General features: G+C 38.4%; 1 protein-coding gene across 15 annotated transcripts in view; it reads right to left on the bottom strand.

Moving 5' to 3' along the window:
* Positions 1 to 18032, bottom strand: part of FAM13C (family with sequence similarity 13 member C) — a 133620-nt gene that overhangs the window by 49050 nt on the left and 66538 nt on the right. For 14 of the 15 annotated variants that reach the window (XR_011810326.1, XM_072040045.1, XM_027463245.3 and 11 more), the window contains one exon: positions 2124 to 2162. The exons of the other annotated variant lie outside the window; for it this stretch is intronic. Coding sequence is in view for 13 of the 14 variants with exons in the window: in XM_072040045.1 (XP_071896146.1) it covers positions 2124 to 2162 (39 nt within the window). In the remaining variant the exon portion in view is untranslated. The remainder of the gene's footprint in view (positions 1 to 2123; positions 2163 to 18032) is intronic. 15 annotated transcript variants of the gene reach the window in all.

Here is an 18032-nt window from a genome sequence, read left to right as displayed (position 1 = left end):
CAGAGAACTCTGTTTTTGTGGGATTGGCTTTTTATTTTTCCATTTTCACCTTTCTAAAGGAGCCATTTCAGTACAGCTGGAAAACTGCTTCCTTTTGCAGATTTGACCTTTAAGATGTTCACATCAACTACTTCTCCACCTGGCTGCACGCATGGCTTGCTGGGAGCGTGGCAGCCCCAGGCACTTGTTTTATCTGGAGAAATGTTCCTGAAACTATTGTTTCAGTGATTTTATGTCATTCAGGAAGCCCTGATTTTTTCCTTTGCCACAAGGAAAGACAAAATGTCAATGGGGATGTCTAAATTGCACGGCAAGCTCTCTTTTTATTCTGTTAAACAGAAGTAACCTATTTTCAGAGATGGCTAGCAGAAACAACTAGTGCTGAAATCAGTAAGAATTATGTATCCTCAGCACTTCTCAAAACAGGCTTTTGGGGGAGGCTTTAAAACAGGATTTAGGGAAAACGACTCTGGAAACCAGGTTTGTTCATTTGGACAATAATTTTCAGATGATGTTCGCTTGCTTTGTTTTCTAAAAGCATGTTACTACTTCTGTGTTTGGGAAAATAAGATGAAAAATCAAAGCCCCTGAAATAAAACCAACAACAGCTTAAATGAGGGAGATTCAGCCTGCAGGCAGTTCCTGGCCCAACTCTGCCATGCTGCTGCCTCTCCACTCCACACAGCACAGGCTGCACCCCTCTCTTTGTCCCTTTCACCAGGGCAGTACTGATACTTTGCAGTCAGCTTTTCTGCCATTCTAGCCCTTATCTTAACATCACACAAAGCACCACAGCACAAAGCTATCAGCTTCAGGTCCCGGAAAACCTCAAGAGTGAGGCAGGCACCAGGCCACACCAGGGGAACATGGAAACAATTTAGGGGACAGAGCAAAGGAAAGGAGACAAATATATGAAAAAAGTACTATCTGCAATCTGGCTATTCTTCTGTGAAGGAGGAGCATCCCAGAATTTCACATACCACAATTAATCACTTAACTAACAGGTACACCAAAAAAAATAATTTAAAATGACTTACTGATTTAACTCACTCCTGTTAAATCTTTCCATATTTACCACAATCACACAGAAAAAATGACTAATTTAAAATATCAACTAAAGCAAGGCAGGAATGTAGGAGAGATTAATTATTTGGATCCCTAAGAAATATTACTTATATTTTCCCATAGTGATTTTGACAATACTTTCGGATGACTCAGACCAAATTACAACTCGGCCTGCTTTTCAGAGTGCGTTCTCTCCCCACAACACTTAGGCAAACACAACACCGTCCAGCTAGGGTTTTTTAAAATATGAGTGTTTTAGCAGTGTAGAACTCACCTAATATACAAACAAATCTATAAATCATCTCCTTCCTGAAAAACTGCTTGACACATTACTGCTGAAGAGTCTTCCCTAAAAGCTTTTGAAACAATCAGAAGCATGCAAAACAATGAGAGAACATGTGAACTGAAACATTTTAGACTGAAATAAAAAGACAATTTCATTTGTAAACTCTTCACCTTTCTAACTTTCTAATGTCCTATTTTGTTGTCTCTCTCAAACAACAACAACAAAATCAACAGACATATCCTTATGATCATGATACAGATGAAAACCCTTCCAACGTGTTTATGGAATTGATTACGAAGTATTAATTACAAATATAATGTATTTGGTGCTTGGTCCATCTAAATAATGTATAATTATATTTTCAAAATATTTGCAAAGAATTTTTTTCTTACTAATGTATGCAAGAAGTACAGAGCATGTGTTCAGACATACTTGAGTTTGTTAAGATCATCAGTACCAGAAATAAGCAATATATTCACAGGAGATTTATCCTACACTGAAATCATGCACTTAAACATGTGTGATGTGCATCATATTTATATCCTCCTAGAAAGGCATTTCATTGCTAAATGGTCAAAGAAAATGTAAAGGCAGCTGTTTTATGCAATACTTTCCATATTCTCACTAATATAGTTAGATTACAGAAAACTGAATTAAAATGTATGACAGAAAGCTTGGGACTTCTCACATAGTACTTACAATTATTCTCTACAGTAGCTAAACTCAGCATTCTTATTTAAAAATAAGGCACATCTTTAAAGTGTTCACTTACTCTGCTAAAGCTGTGGTGTTGAAGGAATTATCCTGAATGCTGAAACAGAAACAAGAAAACATCAGACAAGTCAGCAAAGCAGGCAGGCTCCCTGTATCGTCCTCAGTTGTAAGAACACATGCACAAACATGGCATTGCAAGGCAAGTCTCTGTGTGCTAGCTCTACATGCACGACTGTACCTTCAGCTGCTCTGCACATGCTCATAATCAAGGAACCATAGGGATTAGCCCTACAACACTCACAAAGCCCATCCAGCAGTGCTTTGAATTAATACAGCGATGCAGGTAGTCCATGAGGCTCAGAAAGGGATCATATTCTTTTGTAACTGTAACACTGCTGCTAATAAAGTCTTAGGTTTACAAACAAGTATTCAGCATTCTGTCCTTTAGATGCCTGTTCTATGTAATTGGCTCATCAAACACAATGTTGTTTTTATTACTTAAATAGGGCTGCTCAGCTAAGATCTCTGGATGTTTTTTCTTCTTGTTTGGTGGTCTCTTACATGCTCAGCTCATGGACAGACCCCAGGGGAAGCTATGAAAAAATAATCTGGCAGAAAGGACAGTTCAAGTAGCAAAAGGCTATTAAGTAAACCACAAGCAATAGACGAAACCATTCCTATGAAAGGAATAGGCTGCTGCCCTCCTGCAGCAAAATGTTTCAGACCTGATGTAATATATTCACTGAGGGTCAACTCAGGATACAGTAAACGACTGGTTTTGAGGCAGCAGTGGAATTCCCCCTCAAACAACACCTCTCAAAGCCAGTAAATACATTCTTGGATCGTTCTGAAATCTTATAGCAGCACAAAACAAACAAAATCCATTCTCACTGATACATACCAGAACTGGGCTTTTTTTACTTATTTATTTTTTATTTTTTTTTTTTGCTTGGGAGGAAGCAGAGAAGGCAGTGTAGACAACAGCGTCTTATGAGCACTCCTGCTTGTGACAATGGCACCTCACAGACGCCAGCAGCAAGCAGAGCAGGGATACAGAGGTACAGCATCCTCCCCCCTGCAGCAGCTCGTGTTGCTGCGTGGTATCGACACATCTCCCAGGTGGCAGCAGCAGGCAGGAGCCACAGACGTGACGATTTCCCTTCTCTCACCAGCAGTGCTGGCGGTGCATCTTATCTTCATCTCTTCCCAGCCTTCCTACCTGCTTGCATGCACTATTTGCTTTTTTCTTTCCTGTATTTGCATATATATCAATTCATATCACGGCACAAATTATCTGGGGATCAGAATATTACAGCCGGTCTCTAGGGACTTCTGCCCTACAAATAAACAGGCTTTGTGAGAGAAGGGTGAACAGAAAAACTCAGTTTAATAATTAGCATTTATAACTTGCCCTAGATGTAAGATTTCAAATTTTCTCCTCCTGTTTCCAGTTATTCGGGTCTGACTGTACAGATCTAAATTTTTTTTTTTTTTTTTTCTATTTGCAGGACAGCACCTGAACAAAAGGTGTGCTTCTAGCTGTTGAGGCAATCAAAAACTCTGTTTGCATGCTAAAAAAAAAAAGTGTAGGGCAACTAAAAAATCTTACATTATTTTTAATAAATATACTTCAGAAACTGTAAGTGCTTGGCTCTTGATTTTAAATGCTGAGGCTAACTTTACAGCTAGCATTTCACGTGTGCAACAGGGGAATCACAGTTTTTTATCACAAAATCAGACTGACAAGCATCACAGCTTGATTAGAGCAGAGCTTAAAGAGACACTACATTTTTATCCCCACTCTCCTTCCTACACATGCACAAGAAAGAGAATGAAAACAAGGATTTTATAAACATAACTTCTCCATTTCTAACTGTAAAGTTAAGGTCAAATTCTCTGTTAATTCACTCCCCATGCAAACATACTGCAGTGCTTTCTTGTTATTACTAATAACAGAACATGACTGAAGACCAGTTTGTAAAATAGGGAGGCTTTGGATGGAGACCAACTTTAAAATGTCATCTCTTACATTGTTTGTATGAACTTCAGTGCTAAACAGCTGTTGCTTAATCTCTTCTAGGCAAGCACTCTAAATTTATTTCAGGTCACTAACAAACTTCCATTTGTTTTAAAGACAGTGCTTGACCAGTGTTATGGGATAGTCTCTTTTTGCAAGGTTGCGAAATCATCCGAAGGAAACAAACAAACAAACAAACAAACAAGATTTCACATAAAACAGAGTAACATCAATAAATAAAGAAAATAAAAGCCGGCTAAAACCAGGATCCTGTTTCAGAGCTAATCTTCCAACTAGACAGATGAAGCCATCCTACTCCTGGGGGAGCCCAAGGGAGCAACTATTGCAGACTCACAATAACTTCACCTCCTTTCTTTTACTCCCAGAAGGAAGGAATTTCTCTTTAAGGGGAAACGCTTATTTCACCAGTGATGTTGGCTTGGCCCTACTGGCTAACCCCACTTCCTTTCATGTGCTTCCCATCCATGTGCTCTGGGCAAGACCAGAACAGGACGAGTCAGGTGTGGCAAAGCCAAAGATGCTCAAACCTGCATCTTTTTTGCCTCTAAGCTCCAAGCACAATCTCCTCATTTTCAGTAATGAAGTTAAAGTCAATCAGGCTTGAAATGCTATAAAACACCACTCTTCAACATACTGAAATTTGCAGTGCGTAGTATATTTTGTCATCACTTTCACATGATGTGTCAGGTCTCTCATCATCCTGATGAAAATAATGCTACACCCATATATGAAGTGAGCATTGGACTATGCCACTGAAGAGCAAGTATACTTTTAAGGACATTATACTTTGAAGTCATTAAAATACATCTTTTTATTATCAAAATAAAGGATTTTAAATCATTTTTTCCTTTTTTATGTCTAGTGATTTAAAGGATTTATATTTTTCAAATATCCTAACTGTGGAAAGACAAATTCTTCTTTAAAAGCTTCCTATTTTATATCCACTTTTGTTTTCATCCTCTTTTGCCAGAAGTTGATCAAGCCAACATAAAGATTGCATGCCAGCTCTCAGCTGACAATAAATATAGAGGACTCCAAAGCAAACATCTACCTATATTCTGGAGATATTGGGATTCAGAAATATGTTGCTGCTCACTTCTTAAAATTTGAGTAAAATACTGTCTTTTTATGGTTGGCAAATAGATTGGCATAGAAATTTCTTTTTTTTTTTTTTTGTTTGTATCGCCAAGAGAATTACTGCTAGCTCAGGAGGAGGGCTGAGGTAGGAATCGTTTAGCCTCTAGCTCAGTTTTGCATGTAATAAAGACACGTGCACAATATAGATGGTACATTCATAAACTGTGAACATTAGTTGGCACTATAAACATATCGGCCAGTGAAAGCTATACAAAGATGGTATGGTCTATTTGCAGAAGACTTCAAAAGAAGAGAGAGGTAGTGAGACAATTCAAATGTGATCAGACAGACGGAGGCCAGACTGTAATTTATGTGCAAGTAGTAGTTCTGGCTTCAGGAGTACAGAAGAAAGCCCAATGATCAAGATCAAAAGGCCAGACAAAAAGGAGGAATGGTAAAACCTGCCAAGCTGCAGTTGTCTGAATGGTCACCCACCTCCAGACTTCCCGGCAGTTTGGTTTCACCGAACAACAGAACCTTAGCCACAATTTCCAGCCTTTGCTCGCCTGAGTAAATGACTGTATTCTCCTAAGGGGATTTCTGACTCAAGTAAATGACAAGGCTTTTCAATTTTAACCACAGAACAATGAACATTTTGTATTGGGAAATAACCTGTATGTTTAGAGGGAGAATTACTTATTTGCAAAGAACTCTAAACTCTCAAAGGTTCTGGTAAAGTTAGAATTTGTGCATTTCATATCTACTATCTGCTAATGACAAATTCAGTGCAATCCTATGGGGTGTGATTAACATTTATTGCATGACTGTGTTCTTTACTATTATTTGTTATTCCACAGAGTCCAAAGTGCTTGTGCTGAAATGGCTGCATCAAAGGCAATTACATTTTGCACTATGGTTAGGCCATACAAGGGAGCTGCACCAAATGCTACGGAGGGACACGAGAGACGCGGTACGACACGCTGCGCATGATGAGGAGGCCAAGGTGGCTCCCTCCTGTCTGGGAAGATGTTACTCATGTTCCACTACCCAAATAAAGGGAAAGTTGGAATGAGCTCTCCCCTGCTGCCTCTCTGGGTTAAGTCAAGTCATCCCTGCCAGAACCAGCTGAGCTCAGAGACTCATAAAAATATTGAGCAAATTTGTTTGCCTTGGAGTATGTGTGCTCCTGCCAAGTAGCAATACCCTGAAGAGCTCCAACAGTCCATCGTCTCCCTCTCAGATTGTATCAACACAGAGATACACTCAATCTTACCTGTGCACACACACACTACATACGCTTTTATGGACAAAATACATTCACACTCACCAAACAGCAGATTAAATATGTTTGCTTGTCAGGTCATGCTGCTGCTTCTGAGGTCACAGTTATGACAAAAAACTTTCATTTAAACAGAAAACAAACTGATGGGCTCTTCAGTCACTCATCTCCACCTTCAGCATGCATGTCTGTTCTCTTCCAACACACAGGGATTTTTTATGGGATAAGAGCAGGGATCATTCTGCTGGAAATGTTAGCACTGTGGATCATTCCAGCTCTGCCCTTTCTTCATGAGGGATCCTGCAGGATATTTTTACTACTCTCCAATCAGTAAGGCATAAATCAAGGAACTGCCGTGTGAGAGAGAAGCCATATGCTTCTTTCCTGTAGTGATAATTACTGAACACTACATTCAAGCAGCTGAAAATATTCATGTGTTCACTGACTTGCTTGCTTGACATGCTGTCTGCCTTTTTATGGGTGACATTCTCAGAGACATCAGAAAACATCTTAAGGCAAATTAAACTAAAATACAGCAATTACATGTGGGAGCCAGTTTGTGAGCACTCAGTCCACTTTCTCTATCTTTGATTCTCCCAGTGACCTAATTAGCACATCATCTGAGTTAATGGACCTGGGGGAAAAAAACATTCAGAAAAACATTCAGCTGATCTCGCTGTATGTCTTAAAATGCATAGACTTGTCCACACACAAAGAGACTCGAGCGGAGTGTAGGTGCAGACACAGTTGTCATCTATTCCAGGGCAATTCTATAAAGCATATATATGTTGGATTGGATTAAGTTTTGTGTAACTGCACAAACTTTCAGGGTTATATTTTCTAAAGATGAGTTAGTGAGCAATTAAACTGCACATATGTCCTTGCTCAAGCCTTCTAAGCACTGGGCCCGTAAGTCCCATACACACTCCATAGTACATCCAAGTTTGTACAGGGGGAGGTAAGTCTACCCTGTAGTCCAAAATGCACAGCCCCACACCAGTCAAATTTCTAGCCTTTCAAAGGGAAAAATATCATGGAAACTCACAATTTTTGCAGACTGGAAATTCTGATTTGTGAACCACTGCATTCCCATCGCTCAGGTGCATACACCTGCTGTGCTATTGGTGCCCTGGTTAGTTAGCACAAGCAAACTTCATACGCGTCTGCAGATTTGAATGAGTGTGCTAAGTTATTTTGTTTTGGAAATACAGATTTGCACCTCAAAGCCTGTTATTAAAGAACAAGCTGCTTTATGAAGTCCAGTCATCTCTGTTGAAAATCGTCATGCAGAGATGTCCAAGTATCATTATCCGGCATGCACCAGGCTGCCTGACAAATTCAACTGTACCAGTCAAACTGGTGCTGGTGTCTGAGCCATTACAGGCACTAATGCTTACTTGACTGCACTCATCCACTGCAGGTAATTTGGTATTGCCACAGATGACAAAACAATTTCCAGCAGGCTTACACCAACATTGGGCTAGACTCAACAGAGCACTAATTCAAAATCAAGTTTGTCTTCTGAGCGTCCCAGACTGATTACTTTAGACACCTAAAAAACATTGGAAAATGTTTATAGTATTACTATTACATAGAATATGAACACCAAAATTAAGGAAAGTTCCATAGCTTATGTTATTTCATCTGTTCACGTACAACAGTCTTATGCAACACCAAAGAGACCTAGTCAGGAATAGAAAATAGTTCTGGAATTCAGTCTCAAAATTCAAGAATGTCCTTTTCTTTCTAAGAGTACAAATCTTGCTGAACAATTTAAATGTGATCATATAGGCAGAGGCCAGACTGTAATTCATGTGCAAGAAGGCCAAACTAAAGTTGATGTGCATAGTGTTCCTAGCATTTGCCAATACAGAATTAAATGGAAAGGTGAACTTGAGCTCAACCATATTTTTGAAAGGCGGAGCATTTGAAAGTAAATGGAATAACAAGCAAACTGCTGCTCGTACCTTCAAGAAACATTAACGCTTTTTTCTGTTAGGTCTTCGCATCTGTAGACACGTGGAGCCACCCAGTCAGTTTGGTTATGCCCAGACATGATAAAGATATGCAATGTATGTATGAAGGTGCCCTCATGACTCTTTTCTCTCTCTTCAGGGGGATGACAGTGGCCATTTAGAATAAGGCTGACTATGCTATCTATTTTTTTTCCTGAAAGGAAAAAATAAGCAAGAAACTATACACATGCTTTTACTCAGAGCTCTTCGTCATTTACTTGTGAGGTGCTTTGCAAACCACTAACTTCCACCTAACTAACACAGTAGCAACACTTCACCTTGCTTCACCTGCAGCTTTATCCTTCCAAAAGCATGTGAGCCAGAATGACAGAAAATGAAATCTAAACCAGTGTAGAAATCACATAAGAATATTAACTTAAAACAAACACTGCTTGATGCCAGAGCTTATTCTCAGTGACATATAGGCAAAATCTCTTAAATTGGCATTATCAAAGAGCTTCATTATCATTAATAACGTTTTCAAGCAGCACCTGGCCTTCTCCTCCACCATGCACTGTGCACCACATGACAACTGCTGACTGGTCCTGGTGATGTCTGAGGGACAGTTCAGATAACATTAAAGACAGACTCACTCTCAGTCCTCTCTAAGCCCCTTTCAGGTTTACAAAACACAAGTGTGTGCACTTCTACCACTCGGTTACAAGGAAACACCAAGAGGCGGCTCTCCAAGGGCCAGGCAGGTGTACTGGTGGTCCACACAGAGCCATGCTAGAGCCATGCGCCACCTGAGGATGCTGCACAAGTACTTATAGCCCAGCACATCCAATCCATTTGATATGATGTGCCTTATCAATTGGTATAATATAATTATTAATATGTCCTTTTCTAAACTCATTGCGTGTGCTGCATAAATCTAAAAGCAAGATATATCCAACTTCTCACAGGCACCTTTGGAGCCACCCTCCTCCCCCTGTCTAGAAGTTAATTCTGCACAATATTTCTTCCCAGTCATCTTACCTCTCATAGAGAGGAAAAGCTACTCATGTGGCTAGGAATTTTGGGCAGGGAGAAAAGACAGAAGAGAGAATAATCTGGCTGGTGAAAGGAAAGAAACTGATATTGGAAGAAATAAAAGGACAGCACGAAAGAAACAGCACATACAAAACAAGCACCATGAGCAAAGAATCACAACATAAAATGCAGTTGTGATAGGCAGATGGGGGAGATCCCTTCCTTTAGTTATGGGCATTAGCTCATCTAGTTTTGTAGCTCCAGTTGCTCATTCTCATTTCCATTATGAAACACGCATGGTAGTGAATCCAACCTTTTTTTTTTTTTTAAGTTGTTTTTCTGATTTTCCATTCACTCTAATGTATAGTCAATGACATTAGACAACTGCTGATTCAGACCATTAACTTTCTCAATATCATGATCCACTGACATCAGAAAAATCTCATCAGTTATGGCATATTCATCTGCACTTGTATTTCACCAAAAAGCCATGAATAAGCCAGTCAACATTAGCAGTCACAGTCAGTGGTCAACTCTTGCTCAGCTTCTACCTAGCTATTTTAATTTTTTTCTCATAACAAGTAGTTCTCTTTTATTCAGTTTCTATTTCTATTCAGGCTCCCAATCTGTGCTAGTATCCTACCACCTACTATTTTAATTTCCCTAAAGGATGATGCATCACTCCTCAGCACAGATAAAAGTTTGCTTTTCAGAAGTTTCAGAAAGTGTTTTAACTCATGCATTTAACTCTACGTTCCCCCCCCCCCCCCCATACACACACACACAAATTAAGCGCATATACATTTTAGGTTAAGGGAAAGGCAGAGAAAATTTGATTTTACCTGAACATACATTCTCAGCAGATTATGTCTTTCAACATAGTAGAATTGGTGGGACAAGACAGCACTCTACAGAAATTAAATAATATAATCCTGTTACATAATATTCAGTTTTGTGGCATAAAACCAGAACCCTACAGAAAATGTAAATAAAAGGCATAGAAATGTCTTATATGTATGTCCAAATTAACCTTCTCATTACTTAAAAGCCTTTTCTTTTGTATGATGGCTGTTTGGGGAAAAGATAAACCTGTTGCAGGCACTGAAACATAAGAAACACAGGACCTAATTTCAATACAAAACTGAGGAAATATCCACATAACCACATGCCATCTGCACTCTACTTTTTTTCCTCCTGCCACACCGCATATTGCTTAAGAGCGTGTGCTTTTATCTTGTGAGCTGGCTTGGCTCCCTTGTCATGCACAAAGTATCCTGAGATAGCAGTGAGCTCAAGCATGTCTGTAGACATGCCCCATGGTCCATCTCCATTTCTCAGGTAGCAGACCTTCCTGCTCTCTTACCAAGACGTGAATTTTGACATAGCTGGTCCACAGGTGATCTGTCACCCTGGGCACCATTGAAAGGCCTTTACGATAGCCCACAGTTTCCAATCTTGAGGGCAGGTCCTCTTCCAAGGACCAAGAGAAATCTTAACCGGACTCTGCAGGAGCCAGCTTTTCATTCTGACTTAGACTACCTCACAGAGGTCTCCAGAATTAGTTCACTGAACTGATATAAGCGCACACTGTGGACACCAGACAGTCCTTTGGTTATAAAACACGTCCCTCATGCTCTTTTTCAGTTAGTTATTTGTTTTAATGTTTTCATCCAAGGTTAGCAACAGCTTTCAAGGCTCAGAAAGAATTTGCAAGTGAGATTTTTTTCTGGAATGACGTTCTGCAGCTTTACAGCTGATGACACTGAACAAATGACCCCTTCTCATACAAAGTTGGCCTCTATGAAAACTATTTGTGACTCAAGTATTTCCTGTATAGATCTGCAGAAATGAAGCAGAAGCATATGGGAAAGACATTTGTACCGACAGCGGCTTTACCCTTTTTGCTATCTAGTGCAACAGTTTTGTTACAAAATGGCAGCGAAAATCGCTTTTCTCTTTGGAGGCATTTGAATTCTTTGTTGTAAAGCACACTAAGTGCTCTTCATGACATCATCACATTTTCTAACTCAAATTGTTTGTCCCCAGACCTCTTTGATAAATTAGATAAAATTGATTTTGGTTTTAGGTTATTCAGCAGAGATTCAAAAATAAGAAAGATGTTTTCATTCTAATTTTAGTAATATTTTTCATCTAGCAACCATGGAGCACCAATCATCAAGACGCCAGTCGTGGAAGAAAACCTTATTTCTAGGTGAGCTATCCATTTTGGATAGAATCAGAGACTTCAGAAAAATTCCCAAAAACAGAACCAGTGGGAAAAAAAAATCTTTGAAACCTCATCTGTAATATCTATTTTCTTTCTGTAATGATTGCATGGAAACATAGTCTCGTCTTTCTATTAACAAAAGTGCTGACAGTACTTTTTAAAAAACAGCAACGAATATTGCAGTCTAAATGTAGGCATATTCACGAATATTCAAAGCTACAGTAACTCCCCTCTCTTTTCTGATGCTTGGAGAACTACAGCCTACACTTTTTAGCCCAAATCCAGTCTCCCAAACCCACATTTAAGCACCTACACAGTTTCAGACTAATTTTAGGTAGCTACCAAGCTGAAAACATTTGGCCAATACATATTATGCTAAATTTATTTCTAGAATGATGCTTGTAAGGGCTCTATGATTATGCCTAACACCACAGCTGTGTTGATGCACGTTCACTACAAATATAGAATTTAAAAAAAAAATAATCCAAACCCAGCTTCAACAGTTATTAAGCCATCAACTCTGTTACCAGCTCAGGACATATTTTTGTTCCCCCTTCACATTTGTTTGAACTGTTCTCCACAGACCATCTCCACCCCATATAACTATCCCAAAGCTCTCACCTCAGCTGCTGTGGGTGGCTTACACGCTCATGTAAGCCAAGATAACTATTAACATCTCAAATTAACCCCCACAGAAATGGTGCAAATCCCAGACTGATGGTGAGGTCCCTTACTTGCTCATCTCTCTCTTCAACCTGACACTTGGCACATATTTCATTGCTTGTTTTATAGACCCACAACTCAGTGGTTGAAAGACTGAGCACAACAATGACACTGTAAACTGACCAATGTAAAAATGTATTCAGATAGGGAGGGCATCACACAGAGTAGGGAAAAAACATTCTCCAAAGCAGTAATATTTCTTAATACAGCATTACTCATAGCTATGTGGGAAAATAGGAAAAACAGATAATCTATAGCTAGAAAAAAACTGAGCATGACTCAATTCAAGTGACTCATGGTTGTGACTAACCTGTTTAATAGCTCTCTTTTTAAAAGTCAGCCTTTAAATCATTTCTGTGTGTTTGTTCTCAATTGCCTTGCATTCCATAATCTTGAAATGATTACCAAAGCAGAATCACGGTGAAAATCTAAGCAAATAAATGTAGCATGAAGTTTTAAATAAAACATGTAGAAAGTTAGCATTATGAAAGTTTTTTTGTTTGTTGTTTTTCTCTAGAATCTAGCAGAATCTAAATGAAATAAAAAAGACTTATTTCTTAGTCAAGCATAAGGCAAATACAACTGAACACCAGACTAGAGGGATGCAGAGTTGAGTCATCCCGCTATCAGGTGCCTGCACCCTGCCTGCAGGTGCTCTACAACTCCCTGCTCAACCACATTATAGTTTTGCGCAGAAAATTTCAAGCAGAACAAAGAAGTAGCTGAGTCCTCTCTTAGAAACAAATGCAGCTGTGGTCAGGAACAGCTAAGCTTCTAGGGAGAGCTTGAGGAACAGCCATCTTCTGGCAAAAAGCATTTTGCATTTTTAAATCATTAGGGATGTTAAATCTATAAAAGAAAGGAAAGCTTAACATTCATTCATTATTAGCCCACTCTCTTCAATACAGGGTAAATATTTCTCCTCATACACCATTAAAATGAATCCCCAGTATTAAAAAGTTCATAAAAGCGTAACTGCTCTTTGTATCTGCAAAGTACAGTAGGCAAATTGATTTGTTGCTAGTTCATTTTTATAAATAGTCATGGGGCAAAGTCAAACAGCAAAAAGGCAGGAGAAAAGGAACCAAATGAAACCTCTTCTCCCAGTGCATGACCAGAATAAGCTTTTTAATTTCAATTCTTACCACTTTGTGTCCTGTCACTCCAATGATCCACCCAATGCAGCCAGCACTAACTTTTCAGTTCATCAGCTATAATCAGCTAAAGAGATATACTGAAACTGCCCATTATATGGTGCTATAATTCATCTGCTATTCTGCTCTGTCACTATGTGAATATATAGAGGTACCATGTTTCAAAATTACACTTACGTCTAAAACTACACATATAATAAATCATCCATGTAACATTTCCCAAGAGTCTCTAAGCAGGTTTATCTGACATTGCCACTAATGGAAAAGAGGATTAATGGGCTTTATTATTATTTACTGCTCTCTCCTTGACTGTATAAAATCCAGTTGCTTCAACCAGGTTGCTGACAAAAGCCTTGATATGAATACCTACTTACGGCCTTAGGTGGGGAAGTGAGAGAAAGAGGACAAAAGGTTTGCGCTGTCACTTGAGGGCTTAGGCAGTAACCAAGGATATACTTAATTTAATCCATACTGTAGGAAGCATTTGATTGATTAACAGCTGAGGCAGTCTAGTCAAGCATCTCTCTGCTCTCTGGGAGAAAGTTTCCAGGTCATTACGCAGAAAAATATTTACTTATTTGTGATGGTGAACTCCTGAGTTTCCTAGCTGTCCTCAGCATCCTTTCTTCCCTGCTTGTGCACTGCACACTTTACAGAAAATGATGAAATGCTTCTGACTCAAGTCTGAGAAACTGATTGCAATTAATGCATCAGGCAGTGTGAGAAATCATATATTAAAAGGTTAAGGAGTTTTATCTTATGCATCAAAGCTACAGATAAGCTCTGCAAATAAGTATGCCAATGCACTTACCCAAATACCTTTTAGCTCACAGCAAAATAAGACTATGAAGCATTTCCTCAGTTATTTTAGGAGGTGGTCATTTCATTTTCTGGGAAGAATTACATTATGCAAAAAATATATTATGCAACTCTACATTTCATTAATATTTTGTTTGTTGGCAGAAACCTGTTCCAAATTTCACAATCCATAAAGAATGTAGGGAATGATGCCCGTGAAAAGGGTGAGTCACAACACTGCTGCCACTCAAAATGAATAATCATAAACTTTTTTCATAATGTCCTCTGATCTGTGCAAAAACTTCCCTATTTAATAGGATAACACAGAAAGTGTAAAACCGGAAGCATGCGCCTCAAATTTAGTCTAGAAAAATTGTGACATTGTCCCATATTGATTATATTGATGAACTTTACTTTGTTGGCCTCTTTTTTTTTTTTTTTTTTTTCCCCTAAATGCAACATCACATAACTGATTATATCAGTTGTAAATACATAAACATCTGCATAACTCAAAGGTCAATAGTAAGCTGCACTGTTACCTCTTTGCAGCCCTATAAAAACAGGGCTCAGATATCTTAAAAATTGTTACACTTGCTACCTGATGGCCTAAACTAAAAATTTTAAGGAACGAATCTCAAAACTTTGCATGTATAAGCAGACCTCCGGTTTTTCCCCATGAGCAAAAAGGACACAAGTAACAAGTCTGCTTGCAACTTGAGACCATTGCCATTGTTATAAAGTGTCATTATAGCATTGATGTAGACAGCACAACCCATGTCTTAGTGCAGAAACGCTCTCTAAGCCCTGGAACATCCTAGGAATCTTAAGAATCACATAGTCCCCACAACTCAAACCATCAGTTAGCCATCTGTGTTTCTATATATGTTGCCACAGTATGCAGTTTTCAGAATAATTTTTGCTACTGCTGAGATCAACATGACACTTTCCTCGGCAGGAAGAAGTCACCCAGTTGTAAGATTAAAAACAATCACACAATTTCAGCAATCTGAAAGCCTGTCATTAATCCAGTAAGACATTCTTGTAAATGTTTCAGATGCAGACACAGCCATCATCTACATAACATACCTTCCTACTAGCATTCACACAAATGTAAATTAGAAATATATCAGCACTATTTGAAAGGAGCTTCATATTATATACTTTGAAACATGGCTTTAACATGACTTTGCTAAATCCTTAGTTTGAATATGAGTTTAGATATTGCTTTCCAATGGTTACCCAAAATAAGATGAAAACTGAAAAAGATTTGGAGCCGTACACAGAGATAAAGAAAGTATCGTTGCTTCCTTAAAAGTCAGTCTAATAGAAGTCCAAAGTTTCTGATTGCCAAGCTAGCACAGATAAGTATACCTTGCAAGAATATAAACAACAACAAAAATAAATTGAATTCAGTAGCATGAAAAACTTTTTTTTTTTTTATCTCAGGATTACAATATTCTCGCAGATGAATATCAGTTTTCATTTGATAGGATTAGCTGAAGTCTGACACACTGCGAAATTGGCTAAAGATGGTCTGTAGCCTTTCTAGTGACCAGTTTTTAGGACTCACTCACAACTTGCCATTATCAAATTCCAATCTGTCACGTGAACCATGTCTTAAGGCAAGCTTTTGATTTACATAAAATAAACTACATAAGAGCTAATTGGTTATGTGCTGGCTATCAAACTTTAAGACAACATGAATTCTGTTTTCATGCAATCCTCCATTCTCTCCCTGATTGCATAGCTACTCCCCCCCATCATTATCCCAACAAAATCTCCAGTTGGAACTTCTTTTTTTTTTTTTTTAATGCCCTGGGATGATTTCAATCGCTTCCCTTCTTTGCCTCACACTCCCTCCTGAGGCTGCTCTTACAGGTTTGCTCTCTGCAGCACCGCTGCCCCAGGCTCTGTTGTGTGCCTGATCTCAGCCAAAAGCAGGCCCAGCACCTTCCTCTGCCCAGAGGAACTGCTGGGAGTGCACAACTCTCCTTTCTGACCTTGATTGTATTTAACCTTCTGAAGAACTACTTTCTGAGTGAATTGTCTTACACTTACTGCTACTTCTTTAATATTGTAGGCTTGGATGCCCCAGAAGTCCTCTTTCCTCACATCACTGAAGGGGAAAAAAAAGTCAGTGCTTGGCAGGAATGTGCTGTCACTCTGGTGTTTACTGCCATACCTCAGTAACCTGTTAGAGTCCCTTGTTCCACCCACTGCCTGCCAAAAAAAAAAAAAAAAAAAAAAAAAATATATATATATATATATATATATATATATATATATATATTCATGGACTTAAAACAGATTTAGGGCAACTGAAAAAAAAAAAAAGGTGCAGTGGTGTTGCTCCAAACCTGAGGAAACGAAAAGGGAATGAATTTTTGGGGGTGAGGAAAAGTATAATGTTAAAAGATTGAAGCAGGCAGAATTATCTCAGGGCACAGTTGTGGGAAAGGATGAATTGTTCATATGGAGTGGGATGGTGCACTAAAATCTGAGGAGAGGAAACTGGTCTCATGTTGAACTAGGAAAAGAGAAGACAAAGGATTGGAAAGGCTGAATCTTGATGATAAACTTTCCAAAAGCACAGAAACAATTAACTATGATAACAGAGAAATAATAGGCTAGAAGAAAAAGAATTGATAAGAGTCAAGGTAATTTATCTTTCCTGTATTTATAATCAGACAAATTCCTTTTTTTTCTTTTTAGCAAAACGTGCAAAAAAGACTCTGCAAACCGAACTGTTTAGATGAGCCCCCTTGTGAATAACCAATTCTTACCAAGCATTTTAAAGAAACTGTCATGACTGATATGGTTTCCAGATGTATCCAAAAATAGACTACTAAATCTCTGAAAATTTGCAAATCTAATTAATCCAGGGCAGAGGTTTGGGTTGCTTACTATGCTTGCTTTATTTTGCATTTCATTCTAAAACAAACCAAAAAAAAAAAAAAAGTAGCTGTTACACGTTCCTTTTCATTGAATTAATGCTAGGAAATATGCATGACCATAAAAAGCCACCTGGTAATTCCAGCCATGGAAGCAAGCCCAATGACTGTTCCTTAACCCGAACACCCCAGATAGTTAGGATTCAATGTTTCTGAAATACAGACACAACCGGTAACATATGCAAACAGGAAAACACAATCTGCATTTCTCATTTGTTTATGTATTCATTAAACTGGATTTCTGCATGCACAAATAATCAGTCGGTTGAGTAAGTATGTGTGCAATACCTATTTGCAACGAATGCAAATTATATTTTCGTATTTTTCCTTTGTGACTATTTTAATCTTCTGGCAGTTCACTAATACTCTGGTTTTTAGAATAATCTACAGAGTACAGTTTATAACTTAACCTCTGTGAGTTTGGAACAAGTAGAAATAACTACAGAGCTGAGAGATAAGAGCTTAGATTAAAATTAGAACTGCCATAAAATTATAAATAGCTATTTTTGTACCCATTCTTTATTCTGGATTTGATAAAAGCCAGACTGGCTTTAAAAAATAATAATAAAAAAAATTTGTTTATTAACAGAATTAGATAAACTTTTTTTTTTTTAAACATACAACACCTCACATGAGTATAAGACTTACACTCAGATTTATATTTGTATCTGCCACTGATAGATTTATATTTGAATTTCTTCTCTCCTGTTACCAGCTCTAATTTGCAGCAGTT

This window comes from Anas platyrhynchos, chromosome 6 (assembly GCF_047663525.1).
Source record: "Anas platyrhynchos isolate ZD024472 breed Pekin duck chromosome 6, IASCAAS_PekinDuck_T2T, whole genome shotgun sequence".
NCBI classification, from domain to species: domain Eukaryota; kingdom Metazoa; phylum Chordata; class Aves; order Anseriformes; family Anatidae; genus Anas; species Anas platyrhynchos.
The sequence above is the reverse complement of the archived record's forward strand: the minus strand, read 5'-3'. Positions and strand labels throughout refer to the sequence as shown.